Raw genomic sequence first — 20,971 nt, 5'->3', positions numbered from 1 at the left:
AAATTTACACCTGCCCTTTTCTTGTTTTTATATGTCTTGCAGCTTTTGCATTCCTTTATTCCTTGATTCTTGCCTTCTGTTGTGTTAGATATTTTTGATTATGCCTTTCCAATTTCCTTTTTCTTTCTTTTCTGTTTATTTTCAATTATTTTCTTAGCACTCACCTTAGGATTACAATTAGCTCTTAAAAGAGCCTCGTTCAGATTAATACTAGTTTAATTGAAGTATACAGAACCTTTCCTCCAGTATATCTGCATTGCCTTCTCCCTCTTTTGTACTATTACTGTCATCAAATTATACTTTTATATGCTTATCAGCCTATTTTTATAATTATTGCTTTATGCAAGTGTCTTAAAACTGGTCAAGAAAAGTGTTATATTTAAAGAGTTATATTTATTCTCATAATACCCATTTAGTTAACTTTTTCTGGTGCTTTTTATTTCTTTGTGTGGATTCAAGTTACCCTATAATGTCATTCATTTTGGCCTGAAGGATTTCCTTTAGTATTTCTCATAGGGCAGGTCTGCTAGCAACAAATTCTCTCATATCTGTTTTATGGTTTTGGATTGTTTGTTTTTAAATCTGGAGGTGTCTTAATTTCGCCTTCATTTTTCAAGGAGAATTTAGCTGGTTATAGAATTCTTGGTTGACCATGTATTTCTTTCAGCACTTCGAAGGTGGTCATCTCACTGTCTTCCATCTTTTCTGATGAGACATAACCATCTGTTGTTACCCTCTTCATGGTCGTATTTTAGGCCACTCAGTTTTAGTTGCCTCTTTACTTTCATCTGCTTTCTTTCTTCCAAAATCCATTGAAGACTCTTGCTACTTGCTCTGTGAGCTTACTCTTTTTTTTTTTTCAGTACGCGGGCCTCTCACTGTTGTGGCCTCTCCCATTGTGGAGCACAGGCACCAGACGCGCAGGCTCAGCGGCCATGGCTCACGGGCCCAGCCGCTCCGTGGCATGTGGGATCCTCCCAGACCGGGGCACGAACCCGTGTCCCCTGCATCGGCAGGCGGACTCTCAACCACTGCGCCACCAGGGAAGCCCCGAGCTTATTCTTTTTAAAATTTTTTCTCACCAGGGTCTTAGGAGGAAGGGGAAGCTAGTGTATGAGTTCAATCTACTACTTAAACCAGATATTCTCTATCTTGCTATAGAAGGTCTAATCTAAGCCTGTGGTGTCCCAGGAGCTACACACCTGCATATGTTTTAAGTCATCCAAGCTTGTCACCCAGGTATTTGAAATATGTTTCACAGGATGGCTTTTTCTTTGAGAAGTAGTTCAGGAATTTAAGAGGTGTAAAATCTTGTTATCCTTCCCAGTCTGTAAATAAATGGGGATAGTAAAGTGAATAGTAAACTCTGCTTCATCTAGTAGTTTAAGCTTTTCATGTTGAACTAGCTGCAATTTATTTAAAACATTCTAAACAGTGTCACAATATGTGTATTTAAAGGTGAATGTAATTATATGTCTGTAATACTTATATACTTACTAAAAGGAATATTCAGATAATAAACATCTGTTGGTTAGGAATCCTAATTATGGTCTCCAAAATGATGCGGGGTGTGGTGCTTGACTAAAAAGTGGCTGATGTGGAGAGTCTTTCTTCTTGCTGATACCACTTGCATAGCAATGCCCTGATTCCAGGTGATGTGTTTGGTTTAAAATAGAATTTTGGTAGGAACATTAGTACCCAGGTCTCACCCAGGAACATGAGGCTTTTTCTAGGTCTGGTTGATGATGTAGGACTCCTTAACGTATTTCAAGACATTGCGAAGATTGGCTCAGAAAAAAAGCAAGGTTTGCTTGTGTGACAGGTTTTAACAGAACCCAGGAGACACTCTTTGACAATAACCTATAGAATATGTGCTGTTAGGTAAATGCAGATTGCTTACCTAATGCAGTAGTTCTCAAAGCATCAGCATCACTGGAAACTAGTTAAAAATGCAGATTCTCAGCCCCACTCAGACCTACTGAGTGGAAATTCTGGGGGTGGGGCCTAGCAGTCTGGGTTTTTAAGAAAGCCCTCCAAGTGATTCTGATGAGTGTTGAATTAGGAATTGTTGACCTCCTTATGAGTTTAGAAGTATCTGTCGTGGTGATGTTCACGTGAGGTTGGTTCAACTCTGTAGGAATAACCAGCCAGATGTGGTTTTTTGTGGGAAAAGGCTAGGGAGTATGGAAACCTTGCTTGTGAAAACCAGCTTCACCTATTGTTAATATCTTACCTATCTGCTTTATCATAATGTGTTTTCTGAAGAATCTGAAACAAACAGCATATTTCTTTAAATGATGAAATGGTGAGAATCCTACTGTAGTATTGTTTTTCCCTGATCTGTGATGAGTCTCCTGAGAGACAGGGACCCTGCCTAAGGTGTATTTAAGGTGTGAGATCACAGAAGCCAGTGAAGTTCATAGCAAACTGCTAGACATATCGTATATTCAAAGCAGTCCTTAGTTCTTTCCCTGAGGACTTACATAGTTAGAAAGGCTGGAGGGATTTAAAAAAGAAAAGGTGTTTTTTAAATGTTGCCTACCTGCCCTCCGGAAGTGATTTGAGGAGATAGGGGATTTTATATAGTTCTGGGGGTTTGGGGTTTTTTTGTTGTTTTTGGAGTTTTTTGTTTTGTTTTTTTGAGGTTGCAGATTCAGAGGTGAGGACTTACAGTTTAAAAGTAACCTGGTTTGGTTTTGTTTTACTACATAAAAGGTCATAAGGAGTGCTTTAATTCTTTTAAGAACAAAATACTACTGTGGTATTAGGAAGCTATGTTTTATAGCATCCGGGCCACTAGATAAATCTTCAGTCAGCCCTTCATGATAAGGGGATGTGAATAAACAGTGTAATTGGTATTACGAAGGCATCCTAAAGGAGAGAAAATTTGGGCTGAGGGTTGAATTTGTCATCATGTGTATTTGGCTGGCTGAAGAAAAACAGCTACACACCTCAGGGAATTAGAAGAAATACAAATTTGTCAGTTTGAAAATAGGTGAGCAGTTGGAGATATAACTGTGATCAGGAAAGCTAAGATAGTGAGAATGCCATTCCTTGCATTTGCGTAGTGGTACTGTCATGTAATTAATAGGCTTTTAGCGATAATCTTGAGATAAGTAAAGCACTATTACTATGCCTCCTTTACAGATTAAAAAGCTGAGGTTCAAAGAGATTAAATGATGGTGGTGTGGTGGCAGCTACTTTTTATTGAACATATATTCATGTATTTGTTCAACAAATCTTTGAGCACCTACTAGTGACAGGTCCTTTTCTGGGCTTTTGAGGCATAACAGTTGACAAAGCAGACAAAAATCTATGTCTTCATTGGGTAGAGAAAGGCAGATGATAAACAGGATAAATAAGTAAATTATGTAATGTGCTATTCATAAGTCCTGAAGAGAAAAGTGGAACAGGGAAGGGGAGCTGGTTTAAATTGTAAATAGGGTGACTAGAAGGGTTTTGAAGAGAAGGGTGACATGAAGTTAACAAGATCACTCTGGCTGCTGTCTTGAGAACAGACTGAATTATGGATCAGGCATGGAGTTAGATCTGTGTACTGGCTCTCAGGTAATCTTTATAACTACTGCAGAGCAGATAGTGAGTCTCAGAGATGTTAGTAAGTGTGCTTAAGATCACAGAGCCAGTAAGTGCCAACGGCTCTATTGAAAATATGTTTAGATTTTATAACGTTACGTTCAGACCAGCTGCATTTCTTTTTCTGTTGGGAGGGAGGAACCTAAAATGTGTTAAACCTAAAAGGGGCTGTGTTCTTGATATTTGTCTTTGGTACAGCAGTGAATGAAGATTTGGAATGAGAATCAGCAGATTGCCTGCAAAGAGCAAAATAAATTTGAAAATTTTGCTGTGGAAAGGAGATCTGAAGAGTTTCTTGAAAATGAAGAATTTATAAATGGTGCAGAATCCAGCGTAGCCAGGTTACAATGCATAGTGTAGCTGACTAACAGTGACGTTCCTTTTATTTAGTGTGAGGTCTTTATTAATTGTTGAGAAGCTGTATGTGTAGTGGTTAAGAGCACTAACTCTGGAGCTAAACTGTGTAAATTCAAATCCCAGCTCAAATCCCAATTCAAATAATAGACGTGACTTCAGGCAAATTATTTGGTTTCTCTTTGCCTTAGTTTCCTAATCTGTAAAATAGAAATAATGTACAAACTAAACATGTTCTTACCATATGATCCAGCAGTCATGCTCCATGGTGTTTACCCAAAGGAGCTGTAAAACCTATGCTCACACAAAAACCTGCGCACAGATGTTTATAGCCACTGTATTCATAATTACCAAAACTTGGAAGCAACCAAGTTCTTAATTAGGTTAGTGAATAAACTGTTACATCTAGAGAATGGAATATTGTTCAGCACTAAAAAGAAATTAGCTATCAAGCCATGAAAAGACATGGAGAACCTTACTTCCATATTACTAAGTGAAATTACCCAATATGAAAAGGCTACATAATGTATGATTCCAACTGTATTATCAATACATTCTGGAAAAGCCAAAATACGGAGACAATAAAAAGATCAATGGTTGCTGGGGTGGGGTAGGGAGCATAACTAAGTGGAGCATAGAGGATTTTTAAGGTAGTGAAAATATTCTGTATGATACTATAATGGTGGATACATGCCATGCATTTGTCCAGTTCCACAGTGTCTAATACCAAGAGTGAACCCTAAGGTAAACTGTGGACTCTGGGTGATTATGATGTGTCAGTGTAGGTTCATCTATTGCAACAGATGTACCACTTTGGTGGGGATTGTTGATAATGGGAAAAAGGCTGTGCATGTGCGAGGTAGGGTGGGGGTTTATGGGAAATCTCCATACCTTCTACTCAGTTTTGCTATGGACCTAAAACTGCTCTAAAAAATAAAGCTATTTTTTTGTTATAAAGCAGAAACTAACACACCATTGTAAAGCAATTACACTCCAATACAGATGTTAAAAAAATAAATAAATAAAATTATTTTTTTAAAATGGGAATAATGGTAGTATTCACCTAATAGTGTTGTCATGGATATTGTATGAATTAGGATATATAAAGCATTTGGAACAGTGCCTGGCATCGAGTAAGCTTATGTGTTTTAGTTATTATTCATGAACATAAAAATATTTATATAGGTTTCATGGGTTCGCTTATAGACTTGGGCTTCCATCTCTGTTTTTCCCCCTACAAACTTAAGTTTTTCAGCCTCAAATTCTTCTGTCATGGTTGCTGTGTAGAATCTAATCATATTGACTGTACTTCTTTAAGTGTGGGCAGAAGGCCTCTTACCAGAATGAGCTGGCGTGTAATAATAACAATAACAATAATAATAACAATTTGATAATACAAATTGTTACACCAAACTTACCAACTCAGACATTTTGAGGGTGGGCCAAGGAATTTGCATTTTCCACAAGCACCCAAGGTGATTCTGATGCAAGTTGGAGTGGTAGTGCTTTGAGAATCTAGGAAGGATTATACCACACTTCTAACTTCCCAGGCACTTCTTAATGTAATCCCCACAAATTTTCTCCCAAAAATACACATGTAGATTTTGGCAGATCACTGTGTATCTGGAAGATGGAAGGGAAAGTAGTGACCTAAGAACTCCTCAGTCCACCTCAGAACCCAGTCTCTGGTGTGAAATGACTTTTTTATGAAGTAGAACATACTTTGTATCGAACTCTTACTTTGTGATGATTCTTAACAGTATGAGTCATAGTGCATGCTGCTCTAACTTTTAAGTATTAGGTACTAAATAGCGCGTGATTAATCCTAACAATTGAGTCATTTTGAGGGACTTTTGGAATAAAAGCAAATTCTAGGATAGAGTGAGCAAAATATCTGTCATAAGGATCAGAACATGAAGTTAAGTAATATATGATGGTGCAGTGAAATGATAGGATTACTATTCAAACCCTTTTTCTCCTGAATCTACAACCAGGCACATGAAATAAATTCAGTTGTGAATGGAGATAATGTTTTTATAAATCTTCTTGAAAAGCTCAACCATTACTAACTACTGGCAGGACTGTTTTACAGATAATGAAGGGAATCCTTTACAGATTCTTATAAAAAATCACAGGAAAATGAAGTGAGTATAGACAGAAGGGAGAGAAACAAAAAGATTACAGATACTGGCTTGCAAATGAAAATAAGCATTTATTGAATACCTATATACCGGACATTGTGCTAGAAACACACACTTACACAACCTCTCATCTTCACAGCATCCTAAGAAAGTAGATATAATAATCCTCATTTTACAGAAGATAAAATTGAAGCTCAAAATGGTTCATACAGAAGGCAATGAACTGAGTCAAGATTTAAACAGAGAACTTTTGACTATACCATATAGTTTAACTAACCTAGTTGAGCTGTATATAATTGGACAGTAAATTAATGTTTTTATGCAGAGTCAATGCACAATGAGCACTCTTGCAGAGTTCCCCTGAATTTGAGGTATTTGAAGAGGGCCAACGGAGATTTCTGCTTCCAACCAAGATGAAATAACAGAGACCAGAATCACCCTCCTGCCTGAAATAACTATAAAGCCAGGCAAAATATATAAAAAATGGGTTTTGGACATTGGAAAGCAGGCAGCTTGGAATTGTGATATCTGAGAGAAGAGAAATGTGATGAGCCTAAGGTTGCCCCAGCTGCCTCTCTGGAAGCAATCTGTAGGCTGCAGTGCAGGGGTACCTAAACAGAGCCTTCTCAGAGATGTGTAGAGAGCCAGGGTGGCTAGAATTTGCAGCGTAGCGTACTGGAGAGAAGGGAGCAGTGTGAAGAGAGCCTTCAGAAACGTGCAGAGGGCCCTTAAGTCTTCGCTGGCCTAAAGTATTTGGCTGAGTACTGACCTGTGCAAATTACTCAAGACTAGGGAAAGATACAGGAAGGAGTAGACAGAACAGTTTTCAGGGCACTCAGGGGGCTGGAAATAGTTCGTGTTCCCACCAGCCAGAGAAGAAAGGCCTCATAATACCCAGAGAAGCAGGTGGAAGCCTTAGAAAGATATGGCCTTAAGCAATGGGCTAAATTAGCCTAAAATAAAGGCAGCTCTGGAGCTGCCATACTGATTTCAAATAACTAGTCTAATGAGAAAGGGAAAAAAAGTCAGCAATTGAGACCTATTGAATAAGTAATGAGGATTTCCTTGAGGAGGAAGAAGGATTAAGTAAAACAGGATGAAAGTTTGACTGGTTGTTCAGGAAAACAGGAAAGCTGTTTAATTTATAAAGCAGTGGAACTGAGGCTACTAGAGTTTAGATGAAGGCAAGTGATCAGCAACTGCGAGAAGAATGAAAAGGAATCTGCACTGGATGCTTTTGATGGCCTTACAGATACAAATAGAGCTGATTTTCTGTTTTAACTCTTAGATTTTGAATGGTCTTGAAATATTCTGTTTCTCAAACTAATGTTTATTATATATTTCAGATCTTTGAAAATTGGTAATTTAACTGTACGCATGTATAGTAACTCTTGGGTTACTAACACCTTTAAAGAAAATTTTCCATTCTTCCACTGTTTTTCCTAGGTTAGAAGAATTACTTTTTCATATAAAGCATGTCGTGTTGTTTGGTAAAATATAGTATTTAAGCTTTACAATTGTAGATAATTTACAAATAAGAATATTTTATTTTACTACTTTTAAAGATGGCTTTTATAAAGTCATATTAGGATACATATGATATTCTTTAAAGATGGACTATCTTTAATTTTGTAGATTAACTTATGTTTTAGCAATAGTACTGTTAACCTGCAAAAAAGGGACAGCATTTATCACCCCCAAATGGGAGACATTAAATTGGGATTTACAGCTTATATTGGAGAAAGCTTTTTGTATTGTGTCACTGCAGCCAGAAAAGTCAATAGAAAAATCTTACAGTCTGGACTACAGGACAGAGTAAGACTGCTAGGCAAAACACACAACATATTTAAGACATGGTAAGCTATTTTTAAAAAGATGTACAGGGACTTCCCTGGTGGTCCAGTGGTTAAGACTTGACCTTCCAATGCAGGGGGTGCAGGTTCGTTCCCTGGTCAGGGAGCTAAGATACCATATGCCTTGAGGCCAAAAAACCAAAACATAAAGCAGAAGCTATATTGTAACAAGTTCAATAAAGACTTTAAAAATGGTCCACATCAAACATAAATAAATAAAAAGATGTGCAGCATATATGATGAAGAGTTGATATTAATATAGAAAGACATCTTGCAAGTCTGTAAGAAAAGGCCAAATGTCCCAGTAGGAAAAGGGCTAAATTCTGAAGCAGGCAGTTTATTTACAAGAAATTCACGTTTTTAAAAAAGCTTCTGAAAAACTACTTTGCCTCACTTAAGAAATGCAAAGTAAAACAATAATGAGATGATTCTGTTAAAAAGGTTTAAAATGGCTGGCATTGATGAGGACGAGAGAAAAGACTTGTCTTTTAATAAATTGTGTAAATTGGTCAGATCTTTCTGTAGGGCACAGTGGATTGGTATTAGAAGCGTGCAGGCTGTATTCATGTCCCAGCTCTACCAGTGAAAATGTGTAATCTCAAGCAAGGTTTCCCACCTGAGAAAATGGAGCTAATAATAGTATATACTGCATAGAGTGATTATGTAAGAATGATGTGGATTTTGTAAAGTAAAGCACTTAAAATATAGATCATGGTACTTGGTACACAGACAGTTTTAGCTTCTGAAGGAGACTCAATCTACATATTGGAAGGAACTAATAATCAAGGTTAATGAAAAGGGCCTGTTTCTAATATACTGGTTGACATCCAGACTTCTCATCAGCAATGTTGTTTGTTAAAACACAGTAGACATGACATAATATGGCTTTCAACGTAGAATTCTGTAAGTAGCCAAATTATCATCTAAGTATGAGGATAAAATAAATATTTTCAGAATGAGAGGACTTAGAAAGTTCGTCGTCCATTCACCTTTCATGAAAAAATTACTTGAGGATAGAGCAAAGCCAAAGCAGAATCTGAGGAACAGTGGCCTCAACTCAGGGGTGCAATTAAAAGAAATCCTAGGTTGGTAACTGTTTAGTGGGCCTAGGAAGCTTTTCATCCACATTAGAATTAGGAACCCAAAGGGCTTGGAAAAAATATTTTTAAAAAGCAAGTAGATAGTATGATTAAGAATTTGAGGGCTTCCCTGGTGGCGCAGTGGTTGAGAGTCCGCCTGCCGATGCAGGGGACGCTGGTTCGTGCTGGGCCCTTGAGCCATGGCCGCTGAGCCTGCTCATCCAGAGCCTGTGCTCCGCAACGGGAGAGGCCACGGCAGGGAGAGGCGCGCGTACCGCAAAACAAACAAACAAACGGGGAAGTCTGTATAAGAAATACATTGTCTAAATTTACAGCAGAACAAAATCTGCCCTTGTTTTAAGCAGCTAATGAAATAAAGGATAATCCACTTGACACTGATGCTTGGAATGTTTTACTTTGAGCAGCACAGGTTTTGTGATACACGATTGCACTTCTTTTTATATGAGTCCAAGCATAAGACTTGGTAAAAAATATTTTTAAGGTAAATATGTATAGATTATACATATGTGTATACAGATAGATATATATATATAAAATATCTAATACACTCAATAATTATATTGTATTTCATCTTACATATTGGAATGAGCCTATAGACAAAGCATGGGAAACTTAATTACAGATATAGCTAAAGCTTAAAAATTAAAAATCTTTAAAAATAAGAAATGATATAGTTAGCAGAACGTGGAAGTGGAGGGGAAAGGTGAAATGGAATAATACAGATAAACTACTTTTCTTATTTTACAAGGTAAGGAGTCATGATACTGTTTAAAGTTGATAGAAGAAAAGATGGTTAAAGGATGTTATTTAAAATTACAAAGATAATCAGAAGAATTAAAAATATAATGATGTATTAAATGGGGAAAGGTTTGGCATGGTAGGAGGTTGGTAGAGTAAATGAGCCAATTTCCTCATCTTTTATACCAGGAATTCAATAGTCTGGTGAATCATTTTAAAGATGATAAAATAATAACCAGAGGTGTACATATAGTCACTACCCACCGGAAGAACTAAAGCCTATGTTTACATTGTTTACCTCTGGGGAGTAAAACTTGGGCTGGGAGATAGGAATGGAGACTTTACTTCTTCTTCTGTACCATTTATTTCACTTTAAACTTTTATATATGTTTAATTATCTGTACTGAATGTCCATTTTTTAACCTCAAAATGTACTAGAGATCATTTTTTAGCCTTTTTTTTTTAACCATTGTATCCTGATGTGTCTTGAGACTGCTGAAAACTGCTTGAGACTGCTGAAATATGATGGTAAGCCACATTCACTGCAGACAGAGGAGCTGATTGTTTTTGTTCTAATTTTTGATGATCACACGCCACCTGAGGGATACCTCTCAGCTCTGAGTACTAGGATATGAATAACTATAGAGTGTAAATAGAAAACAGCATCCAGGTCTGTGAGGTCTAGAACCATTACATATGAAAAACGGTGAGGGGAGGAACTGCTGGTCCTTAGTCTGGGAAGATGTAATTTGGGATGATTGCCAGCCAGCTTTTGATATGAGGAAGAAAGGGTTTATTTATTGTTCTGTGTAGTCTCAAAGGGCAGAAATATTTCTCACCAATGGGCAGAAATTACAGAGTGGCCACGTTATAAAGAGCTTTCTAACTACCAGAGCTGTGTGATAATGTCAGTGTTACTGTTCAAAGACATTGTGGAGAGAATGCTCTTGTGGGTTAGGATTCTAATAGAGGACTTCTGAGGTTCCTTACAACTTTGAGTTTCTGAGGGGCTAGTTAAAAAGAAAGTTTTTAAAGACAGTCCACAATCATATTTGTACTTTTTGCTACCCAAAAGAGTAAAATTAATTCAACACTCTTTAAAGCCATGGAGTTTTTCTGTTTTTTTGTTTTTGTTTGTTATTTTGGCTGCGCGGCACAGTATGTGGGGTCTTAATTCCCCGACCAGGGATCGAACCCGCGCCCCCTGCATTGGAAGCGGGGAGTCTTAACCACAACATGAAAAGCCACGTTTTCAGTGAGCTCTAGGTCTTGGGGATACACACATAAATAAGACATGAATAGATCCATGAAACTCAGTCTAGTATGCCCATTTCAGCTCAACAGATGTGCAGTGAATGTGTTCCTTACACCAGACTCTCCCCTTCTTTAGAGAGAGAGATGAGCAAATCATGGCTTCTCCTCTCGAGACCCCGTGGTGTGCAGGGGAGCCAGTCCAGTAGTCGCATTTCATTACATTACAGCTGAAGAGCTTAGGGTGGCATCAGGGAAGCCTTCACAGAAAAAGTGACAACTGGTTCTACCTTGTTACCACATGCTGGATCACCTGGGATATGCTTTATAACTCCTCATCTACAAAACAGCCTGGGCTAGAACTCTGACTGCTCTAAAATTCCATGGTTCTAACATGGTGATAAATTGTTTTTTGGTCAAAACATGTTTTAAAAGTCCAAATTTTGGAAAAGTAATATGGTAAAAATGTTTACTGTAAATCTAATCATAATGTATATTCTTTCAAATTAAGTTTTTGCTAATGAGTTTCCTGGAACAACTTGTTCCATTAGTCCATTGACTTCTTGTCTTTATGTAACATTCATTTGAAATGTTATGCCCATTATAAAATTTTGTATTAATTAGTATGATACCAGATTTGTATATAAATATTGCAGGAATTTCTTTTTTCTTTCATGTTAGAGCACCTCTATGATTTTAATTCTTGTATTTCTTTTGAAGGGAGACAGTTTCATTGAATAGGACTTTAGATTAAAAATTTTATACCTATTGAGCATATAAAACTTGATTTTAGAAATAAAATTTTAGTGAATTTGAAATTCTCGGAGGACCCCTGAAATTTGTGAAGTGATTTTTCTCACAAAAATAAATGCTCTAGGGAAAAATATTAAGGCTGTATTAATTGCCATTGTTAATTTATTGGTGCAAAAAATTTCAACAGATTTTTAGAGCATTTAAAAAAAATACATAACCATATAAAAATTATAGTTTGACCCCCCCCAGTCATTGATGCCCAAACAATAAACGTGCTTTTTCAAAGAAAAATATTAAAATCATTATTTAGAAAAAAACGTTAATATTGTGTGTGACTTTCTGTTGTGTCACAGTCAACTCTCCCCTTCTAGAACATTCCAAGCTTCTAATCATGGCTTGGTCTTTCTGGTGACCAGTGCAATCCAGGAGCCATCCAGTAGCCCACCTAGAGTTAAAGTTGCCTCATTAGAATTGGAACAAAAGAGGCTCCTTGGGCTCCTATCACTTAGGAATTTACGATGGTCTAGTTGCTCTGTGTCAGGAACCAGGGAACAAAGATCAATGTGTTTTCCTTATTTCACAATCCAACACATAATAGGGGCTTCAGAAAGGTGGCAGTTTTTGCTTTTTGACACATAAAAAGATTTACTTCACTTTCCTCAGTGGAGAAACCATAGGAACACAGTGAACACTTAGCCATATAGCTTAGCATGAGCTAGATGAAGACTGTTAACTGTAAAGTCATAAACTCAGTAAACTCTTTTTTTTTTTTTTACATCTTTATTGGCGTATAATTGCTTTACAATGATGTGTTAGTTTCTGCTTTATAACAAAGTGAATCAGTTATACATATGTTCCCATATCTCCCTCCCACCCTCCATATCCCACCCCTCCAGGTGGTCACAAAACACCAAGCTGATCTCCCTGTGCTATGCGGCTGCTTCCCACTAGCTATCTACCTTACTTTTAGTAAAGAATGAGGGCTTCTGTTTAATTGCCTAGTGTACTGTCATGTCCACAATAAATGTTACTTCTTGAGCCCAGTTCAAGTACAAATTCCTTCTTCAAGCCTTGCACCTACCCTCAAATTGGACAGCCGTCTTGCTTGTCCAAGACTGCCTTGTGACACTTAGCACATATTAGCATTATTTGTGTCTACATCTTATCTTCCCAACAGACTATAAATGTATAGGAAGAGTATGTCTTATTTTTCTCTGTAATGTCCTTACTGTCTAGCACAGCACTGTCCAGTAGAATATCATGTGAGCCACATATTCAAATTTAGATTCGCCAGTAACAATAAAAAGAATCAGAAAAATAATTTTAAAAATGTATTTAACCCAATATATCAAAAATATTTCAATGCCAAATAAATGTAAAAAATTAGATATTTTACATTCTTTTTTTGTACAAGTCTCCAAAATCTTGTATTCTTTATCTACAACATATCTCAAATCTGTACTAGCCACATTTCAAGTGCTCAATAACCCCTTAGCTAATGACTGCTGTATAAGACAGTAGAAGTCTAGCACATTATACGTGATTAACATATGAATATTCTATAGGCAAACCTTCAAAAAGTAATCTTTTCTCCCCCAACAGACTACCATGGCTGCGGGAGTCTTGCCTCAAAATGAACAACCATATTCTACTTTGGTGAATAACAGTGGGTATGCTGCAAACATGAAAGGTAATAGTTCTTTAATATGCTTTTTGTCTTTGTGTAAACTAGAGTTTAATAGTTATATGAATACACATGAAAGAAAAGGCTGATTCTTCATATTGGAATCTCAAGTTGCAGGTACTACTTACAGCCTTTTGTTTATTTCTGCCTTACTATTTTCACCTGTTAAAATTCCTTTTCAAAATCCTGATTAATGACCTTAGCCTTTTTTATTCCTTAATTTTTTATACAATTTTTGAAGGTTACTTTGCATTTACAGTTCTTACAAAATGTTGACTATATTCCCTGTGTTGTACAATATATCCTTGAGCTTATCTTACACCCAGTAGTTTGTACCTCCCAGTCCCCTACTCCTGTATTGCTCCCCCCACCACTGGTAACCATTAGTTTGTTCTCAATATCTGTGAGTCTTTTATGTTATATTCACTAGTTTGTTGTATTTTTTATATTCCACATATAAGTGATATTGTACAGTACTTGTCTTTCTCTGACTTATTCACTTAGCATAGTGCCCTCCAAGTCCATCCATGTTACTGCAAATGGCAAGATTTTGTTCTTTTTTATGGCTGAATAAATTCCATTGTGTATATATACGCCACATCTTCTTTAAACGTTCATTTGTTGATGGACACTTAGGTTGCATCCATATCTTGGCAATTGTAAATAACGCTGCTGTGAACATTGGGGTGCATGTATCTTTTCGAGTTAATGCTTTTCTTTCTTTTGGATATATACCCAAGAGTGGAAGTTCTATATGGTAGTTCTATTTTTAGTTTTTTGAGAAAACTCTATACTATTTTCCACAGTGGCCACACCAATTTACATTCCCACGAACAGTGTACAAAGTTTCCCTTTTCTCCACATCCTCGCCAACATTTGTCATTTGTGTTCTTTTTAATGATAGCCATACTGACAGGTGTGAGGTGATATCTCATTGTGGTTCTAATTTGCAATTCCCTGTTGATTAGCTATGTTGAGCATCTTTTCATGTGCCTGTTGGCCATCTGTATTTCCTCTTTGGAAAAATGTCTGTTCAGTTCTGTCCATTTTTTCATCAGGTGTATGACCTGTTTATATCAATATATGTTGGATATTAATCGCTTATTGGTCATATCATTTGCAGCTATCTTCTCCCATTCAGTAGGTTGTCTTTTCATTTTGTCGATGGTTTCCTTTGCTGTGCCAAAGCTTTTAGATTTAATTAGGTCTCATTTATTTATTTTTGCTTTTATTTCCTTTGCTTTAGGAGACAAATGCAAAAAACTGTTGCTACAATTTATGTCAAAGAGTGTTCTGCCTGTGTTTTCCTCTAGGAGTTGAACAGTACCAGTCTTAAATTTAGGTCTTTAATTCATTTTGAGTTCATTTTTGTATATTATGTTACAGAATGTTCTAATTTCATTCTTTTACATGTAGCTGTCCAGTTTTCCCAGCACCACTTATTGAAGAGACTGTCTTTTCCCCATTGTATATTCTTGCCTCCTTTGTCATAGATTAAGTGACCATAAGTGCTTGAGTTTATACTAGGCTCTCTATCCCTATTGATCTATGTGTGTTTTTGTGCCACTATCATACTGTTTTGATCACTGTAGCTTTGTAGTATCGTCTGAAGTCAGGGAGCATGATACCTCCAGCTCTGTTCTTCTTTCTCAAGATTGTTTTGGCTATTTGGGGTCTTTTGTTTCCATACAAATTTTTTAAATTATTTATTCTAGTTCTGTGAAAAATGACATTGGTATTTTGATAGGGATTCCATTGAATCTGTAGATAGCCTTGGTCAGTATGGTCATTTTAACAATATTGATTCTTCCAGTCCAAGAACATGGTATATCTTTCCATCTGTTTATGTCATCTTCAGTTTCTTTCATCAGTGTCTTACAGTTTTCTAAGTACAGGTCTTTTGTTTCCTTAGGTAGGTTTATTCCTAGGTATGTTATTCTTTTTGATGCAATGGTAAATGGGCTTGTTTCCTTATTTATCCTTCTGATAGTTCATTGTTAGTGTATGGAAATGAACAGATTTCTGTGTATCAAGTTTGTGTCCTTCAACTTTACCAAATTCATTAATCAGCTCTAGTAGTTTTCTGGTGACATCCTTAGGATTTTCTATGTGTAGTATCATGTCATCTGCAAACATTAACAGTTTTACTTCTTCCTTTCTAATTTAGATTCTTTTTATTTCTTTTTCTTGTCTGATTGCTGTGGCTAGGAATTCCAAAACTATGTTGAATTAAAGTGGCGAGAGTGGATATCCTTGTCTTATTCCTAATCTTAGAGGAAATGCTTTCAGTTTTTCACCATTGAGTATGATGTTAGCTGTGGGTTTGTCATATATGGCCTTTATTAAGATGAGGTATGTTACATCTACTCCCACTTTCTGGAGAGTTTTTATCATAACTGGATGTTTGATTTTATCAAAAGCTTTTTCTGCATCTATTGAGATGATGACATGGTTTTTATTCTTCAGTTTGTTAATGTGGTATATCATATTGATTGATTTGCAGATATTGCAAAATCCTTGCATTCTTGGAATAAATCCCATTTGATCATGGTATATGATCCTTTTAATATATTGTTGGATTTGGTTTGGATTTTGGTATTTTGTTGAGGATTTTTGCATCTATGTTCATCAGTGATATTGGCCTATAATTTTCTTTGATCTTGGTATCAGGGGATGCTGGCCTCATAGAATGAGTTGGAAGTATTCCTTCCTCTGCAAATTTTTGGAATAGTTTGAGGAGGATAGGTGTTAACTCTTCCCTAAATGTTTGATAGAATTCACCTGTGAAGCCATCTGGTCCTGGACTTTTACTTGTTGGGGAGTTTTTTTTTTTCATTACTGATTTAGTTTCATTACTGGTAATTGGGCTGTTCATAGTTTTTATTTCTTCCTGGTTCAGACTTGGGAGTTTGTACCTTTCTAAGAATTAGTCCATTTCTTCCAGGTTGTCCATTTTATCGGCATAGAGTTGCTTGTAGTAGTCTCTTATGATCCTTTATATTTCTGTGGTGTCAGTTATAACTTCTCCTTTTTCATTTCTACTTTTATTGGTTTTGAGTCCTGTCCCTCTTTTCCTTGATGATTCTGGCTAAAGGTTTATCAATTTTGTTTATCTTTTCAAAGAACCAGCTTTTAGTTTCACTGATCTTTGCTATTGTTTTTGTCATCCCTATTTTGTTTATTTCTGCTCTGATCTTTATGATTTCTTTCCTTCTACTAACGTCAGGTTTTGTTTGTTCTTCTTTCTCTAGTTCTTTGAGGTATAAGGTTAGGTTGTTTATTTGAGATTTTCTTGTTTCCGGAGGTAAGCTTGTATTAGTGTAAACTTCCCTCTTAGAACTTTTTGCTGCATCCCATAGGTTTTGGATTGTCGTGTTTTGTTTTCATTTGTCTCTAGGTTTTCTTTTAATTTCCTCTTTGACTTCTTCTGTGATCCATTACTTGTTTAGTAGCATTTTGTTTAACCTCCATGTGTTTGTGTTTTTTGCAGTTTTTTTCTGGTTGATTTCGAGTCTCATAGTATTGTGGTCAAAAAAGATTCTTGAGGGCTTCCCTGGTGGTACAGTGGTTGGGAGTTTGCCTGGCAGTGCACAGGATGCAGGTTCGAGCCCTGGTCTCGGAGGATCTCACGTGGCACGGAGCGTCTGGGCCCATGTGCCACAGCTGCTAAGCCTGTGCTCTGCAGCCCTTGAACCATAGCTGCTGACCCCATGTGCTGCAACTGCTGAGGCCTGTGTGCCTGGAGCCTGTGCTTAATGGTGGGAGAGGCTACCACAGTGAGAAGCCCGTGCACCGCAGCTAGGGGTGGCCTCCTCTCGCTGCAACTAGATGGAGCCCACATGCAGCAATGAGGACCCAGTGCAGCCAGGAATGAATGAATGAATTAATAAATAAATAAATTTATTTTTTTTAAAAAAGATGCTTGATATGATTTCAATTTTCTTAAATTTACTGAGGCTTGTTTTGTGGCCTAGCATGTGATCTATCCTGGAGAAATATTCCATGTGCACTTAAAAAGAATGTGTATTCTGCTGCTTTCAGATGGAATGCTTTATATATATATATATATATATATATCAATACAATCCATCTGGTCTAATGTGTCATTTAAGGGCAGTGTTTCCTTATTAATTTTCTGTATGCATAATCTCTCCATTGATGCAAGTGAGGTTTTAAAGTCCCATACTGCTACTGTGGTACTGTAAATTTCTTCCTTTATGTCTGTTCATATTTGCTTTATGTATTTAGGTGCCTCCTATATTGGGTGCATATATATTTACAATCTGTATATCTTCTTCTTGGATTGATCCCTTGAACATTGTGTAGTGTTCTTCGTTGTCTGTTGTAACAGTCTTTATCTTAAAGTCTATTTTGTCTGGACTTCCCTGGTAGTCCAGTGGTTAAGACTCCATTCTTCCAGTGCAGGGGGTGTGGGTTCGATCCCTTTTGGGGAACTAAGATCCCACATGCCACATGGCTTGGCCAAGAAATATAAATCAATCAATAAATAAGAATGATAAAACAATTTTTTAAAAATAAAATAAAGTCTATTTTGTCTGATATAAGTATTGCTACTCTGGCTTTCTTTTGATTTCAATTTTTCTGGAATACCTTTTTCTATCCCCTGACTTTCAGTCTGTATGTGTCTCTAGATCTGAAGCAAGGCTCTTGTAGGCACCATATACACGGGTCTTGCTTTTGTATCCATTCAGCCACTCTGTGTCTTTTGGTTGGAGCATTTAGTCAGTTTACATTTAAGGTAATTGTCGATGTGTATGTTCTTATTGTTGATTATTTTTGATTTGCTTTTATGGGTCTTTTATTCCCTTTCTTCCTTTGTTTTCTTCTCTTGTGATTTGATGAATGTCTTTAGTGTTATGTTGTATTCCTTTTTCTCTTTTAAGTGTATACTTATTATAGATTTTTGGTTTGTGGTTACCATGAGGTTTTTGTGTAGCAGTCTATGTATATACATGATTGTTTTAAGTTTTTGATCTCTTAATTTCAAATGCATTTAAAAAAACCTGCATTTGTACTCTTCTCATGATTACTGGTTTTTCCTTTTTTATTGAAGTATGGTTGCTTTACAATATTGTACAATTACTGTTTTTGAGGTCATATTTTACATCTAATCGTTTAGTGTATCATTTAACTGCTTATTGTGGATATAGATGATTTTACTACTTTTGTCTTTTAACCCCTCTACTAGCTTTGTGTGTGGATTATTTCCTACCTTTACTGTATGATTGCCTTTACCTATGAGCTTTTTCATTTTGTAATTTTCTTGTTTCTGGTTGTGGATTTTTCTTTTTTGCCTGGAGAAGTTCCTTTAACATTTGTTGTGAAGCTGGTTTGGTGGTGCTGAACTCCTTTTAGCTTTTGCTTGTCTGTAAAGCTTTTGATTTCTCCATCAAATCAGAACCAAGAGCTTTACTGGGTAGAGTATTCTTGGTTGTAAGTTATTGCCCTTCATCCCATTAAATATATCTTGCCACTCCCTTTTGTTTTTTATCTTAGTTTTTTTAACTTTTTATTTTATATTGGAGTATAGTTGTTTAACAATGTTCTGTTAGTTTCAGGTGTACAGCAAAGTGATTCATTTATACATATACGTGTATCTATTCTTTTTCAAATTCTTTTCCCATTTAGGTTATTACAGAATATTGAGCAGCATTCCCGTGCTACACAGTAGGTCCTTGTTGGTTATCCATTTTAAATACAACAGTGTGTGTACATGTCAGTCACAAACTGCCTAACTATCTCTTCACCCCACCATTCCCCCGGTAACCATAAGTTTGTTCTTTAAGTCTGTGAGTCTCTTTCTGTTTTGAAAATAAGTTCATTTGTATCATTTTTTTTTAGATTCTGCATGTAAGTGGTATCATACAATATTTCACTTTCTCTGGTTTACTTCACTCATTATCTCTAGGACCTAGATAATCTCTAGGTCCATCCTTGTTGCTGCATATGGCATTATTTCGTTATTTTTAGTGGCTGAGTAATATTCCATTGTATATATGTACCACGTCTTCTTTATCCATTCCTCTGTCGATGGACATTTAGGTTGCTGCCATGTCTTGGCTATTGTAAACAGTGCTGCAATGAACATTGGGGTGCATGTATCCTTTTGGACCACGTTTTTCTTTGGATATATGCCCAGGAATAGGATTGCAAGATCATATGATAGCTCTATTTTTAGTTTTTAAAGGAACTTTCATACTGTTATCCATAGTGACTGTACCAATTTACATTCCCACCAACAATGTAGGAGGGTTCCCTTCTCTCCACACCCTCTCCAGCATTTATTGTTTGTGGATTTTCTGATAATAGCCATTCTGACTTGTGTGAGGTGATATCTCAGTGTAGTTTTGATTTGCATTTCTCTAATAATTAGCAATGTTGAACATCTTTTCATGTGCCTGTTGGCCATCTGTATGTCTTCTTTGGAAAAATGTGTATTTAGGTCTTCTGGGTTGTTCATTTTGATGATATTAAGCCACAGGAGCTGTTTGTAAATTTTGGAGACTGATCCCTCATCAGTCACATAATTTTCAAATATTTTCTGCCATTCTGTGGGTTGTCTTTTCGTTTTGTTTATGGTTTCCTTTGCTGTGCAAAAGCTTTTGAGTTTCATTAGGTCTCCTTTGTTTATTTTTGTTTTTATTTTCATTACTCTGGAAGACAGATGGAAAAAGATAATGCTGCAATTTATGTCCAAGAGTGTTCTGCCAATGTTTTCCACTAAGAGTTTTATAGTGTCTGGTCTCACATTTAGGTCTTTAATCCATTTTGAGCCTATTTTTGTGTATGTTATGAAAGAATGTTCTAATTGCATTTTTTTTCCATGTAGCTGTCTAGTTTTCCCAGCACCACTTATTGAAGAGACTGTCTTTCTGTCATTGTATAGTCTTGCCTCCTTTTTCATAGATAAATTGACCATAGGTGTGTGGGTTTACTTCTGGGCTTTCTATCCTATTCCATTGATCTATATTTCTATTTTTGTGCCGGTACCATACTGTTTTGATGACTATCGCTTTGTAGTAGTCCGAAGTCAGGAAGCCTGATCCCTCCAGCTCTGTTTTTCTTTTTCAAGATTGCTTTGGCTATTCATTGTCTTTTGTGTCTCCATACAAATTTTAAGGTTTTTTTGTTCTAGTTCAGTGGAAAATGCCATTGGTAATTTTATAGGGATTGCATTGAATCTGTAGATTTCCTTGGGTAATGTAGTCATTTTGACAATACTCATTCTTCCAATCCAAGAACATGGTATATCTTTCCATCTGTTTGTGTTACCTTTGATTTCTTTCATCAGCGTTTCATAGTTTTTGGAGTACAGGTTTTTTTCTCCTTAGGTAAGTTTATTCCTAGGTATTTTGTTCTTTTTGATGAGATGGTAAATGGGATTGTTTCTTTTTTTGGGAGGGGATTGTTTCTTGAATTTCTCTTTCTGATTTTTCATTGCTAGTGTATAGAAATGCAACAGGTTTCTGTGTCTTAATTTTG

The 20,971-nt window shown here is 36.4% G+C and overlaps 1 protein-coding gene across 3 annotated transcripts in view; it reads left to right on the top strand.

The window, feature by feature from the left end:
• PTPDC1 (protein tyrosine phosphatase domain containing 1) overlaps nucleotides 1-20,971 on the top strand; it is an 89,850-nt gene that overhangs the window by 26,699 nt on the left and 42,180 nt on the right. Inside the window, exon 2 of one of the 3 annotated variants that reach the window (XM_030847249.2) lies at nucleotides 13,387-13,474. The exons of the other annotated variants lie outside the window; for them this stretch is intronic. Within the exon in view, the coding sequence (XP_030703109.1) occupies nucleotides 13,393-13,474 (82 nt within the window). The 5' untranslated portion in view covers nucleotides 13,387-13,392. The remainder of the gene's footprint in view (nucleotides 1-13,386; nucleotides 13,475-20,971) is intronic. 3 annotated transcript variants of the gene reach the window in all.

The sequence above is a fragment of the Globicephala melas genome, chromosome 6 (assembly GCF_963455315.2).
Source record: "Globicephala melas chromosome 6, mGloMel1.2, whole genome shotgun sequence".
Lineage (NCBI taxonomy): Eukaryota > Metazoa > Chordata > Mammalia > Artiodactyla > Delphinidae > Globicephala > Globicephala melas.
This window is presented reverse-complemented; position numbering and strand designations above follow the sequence as displayed.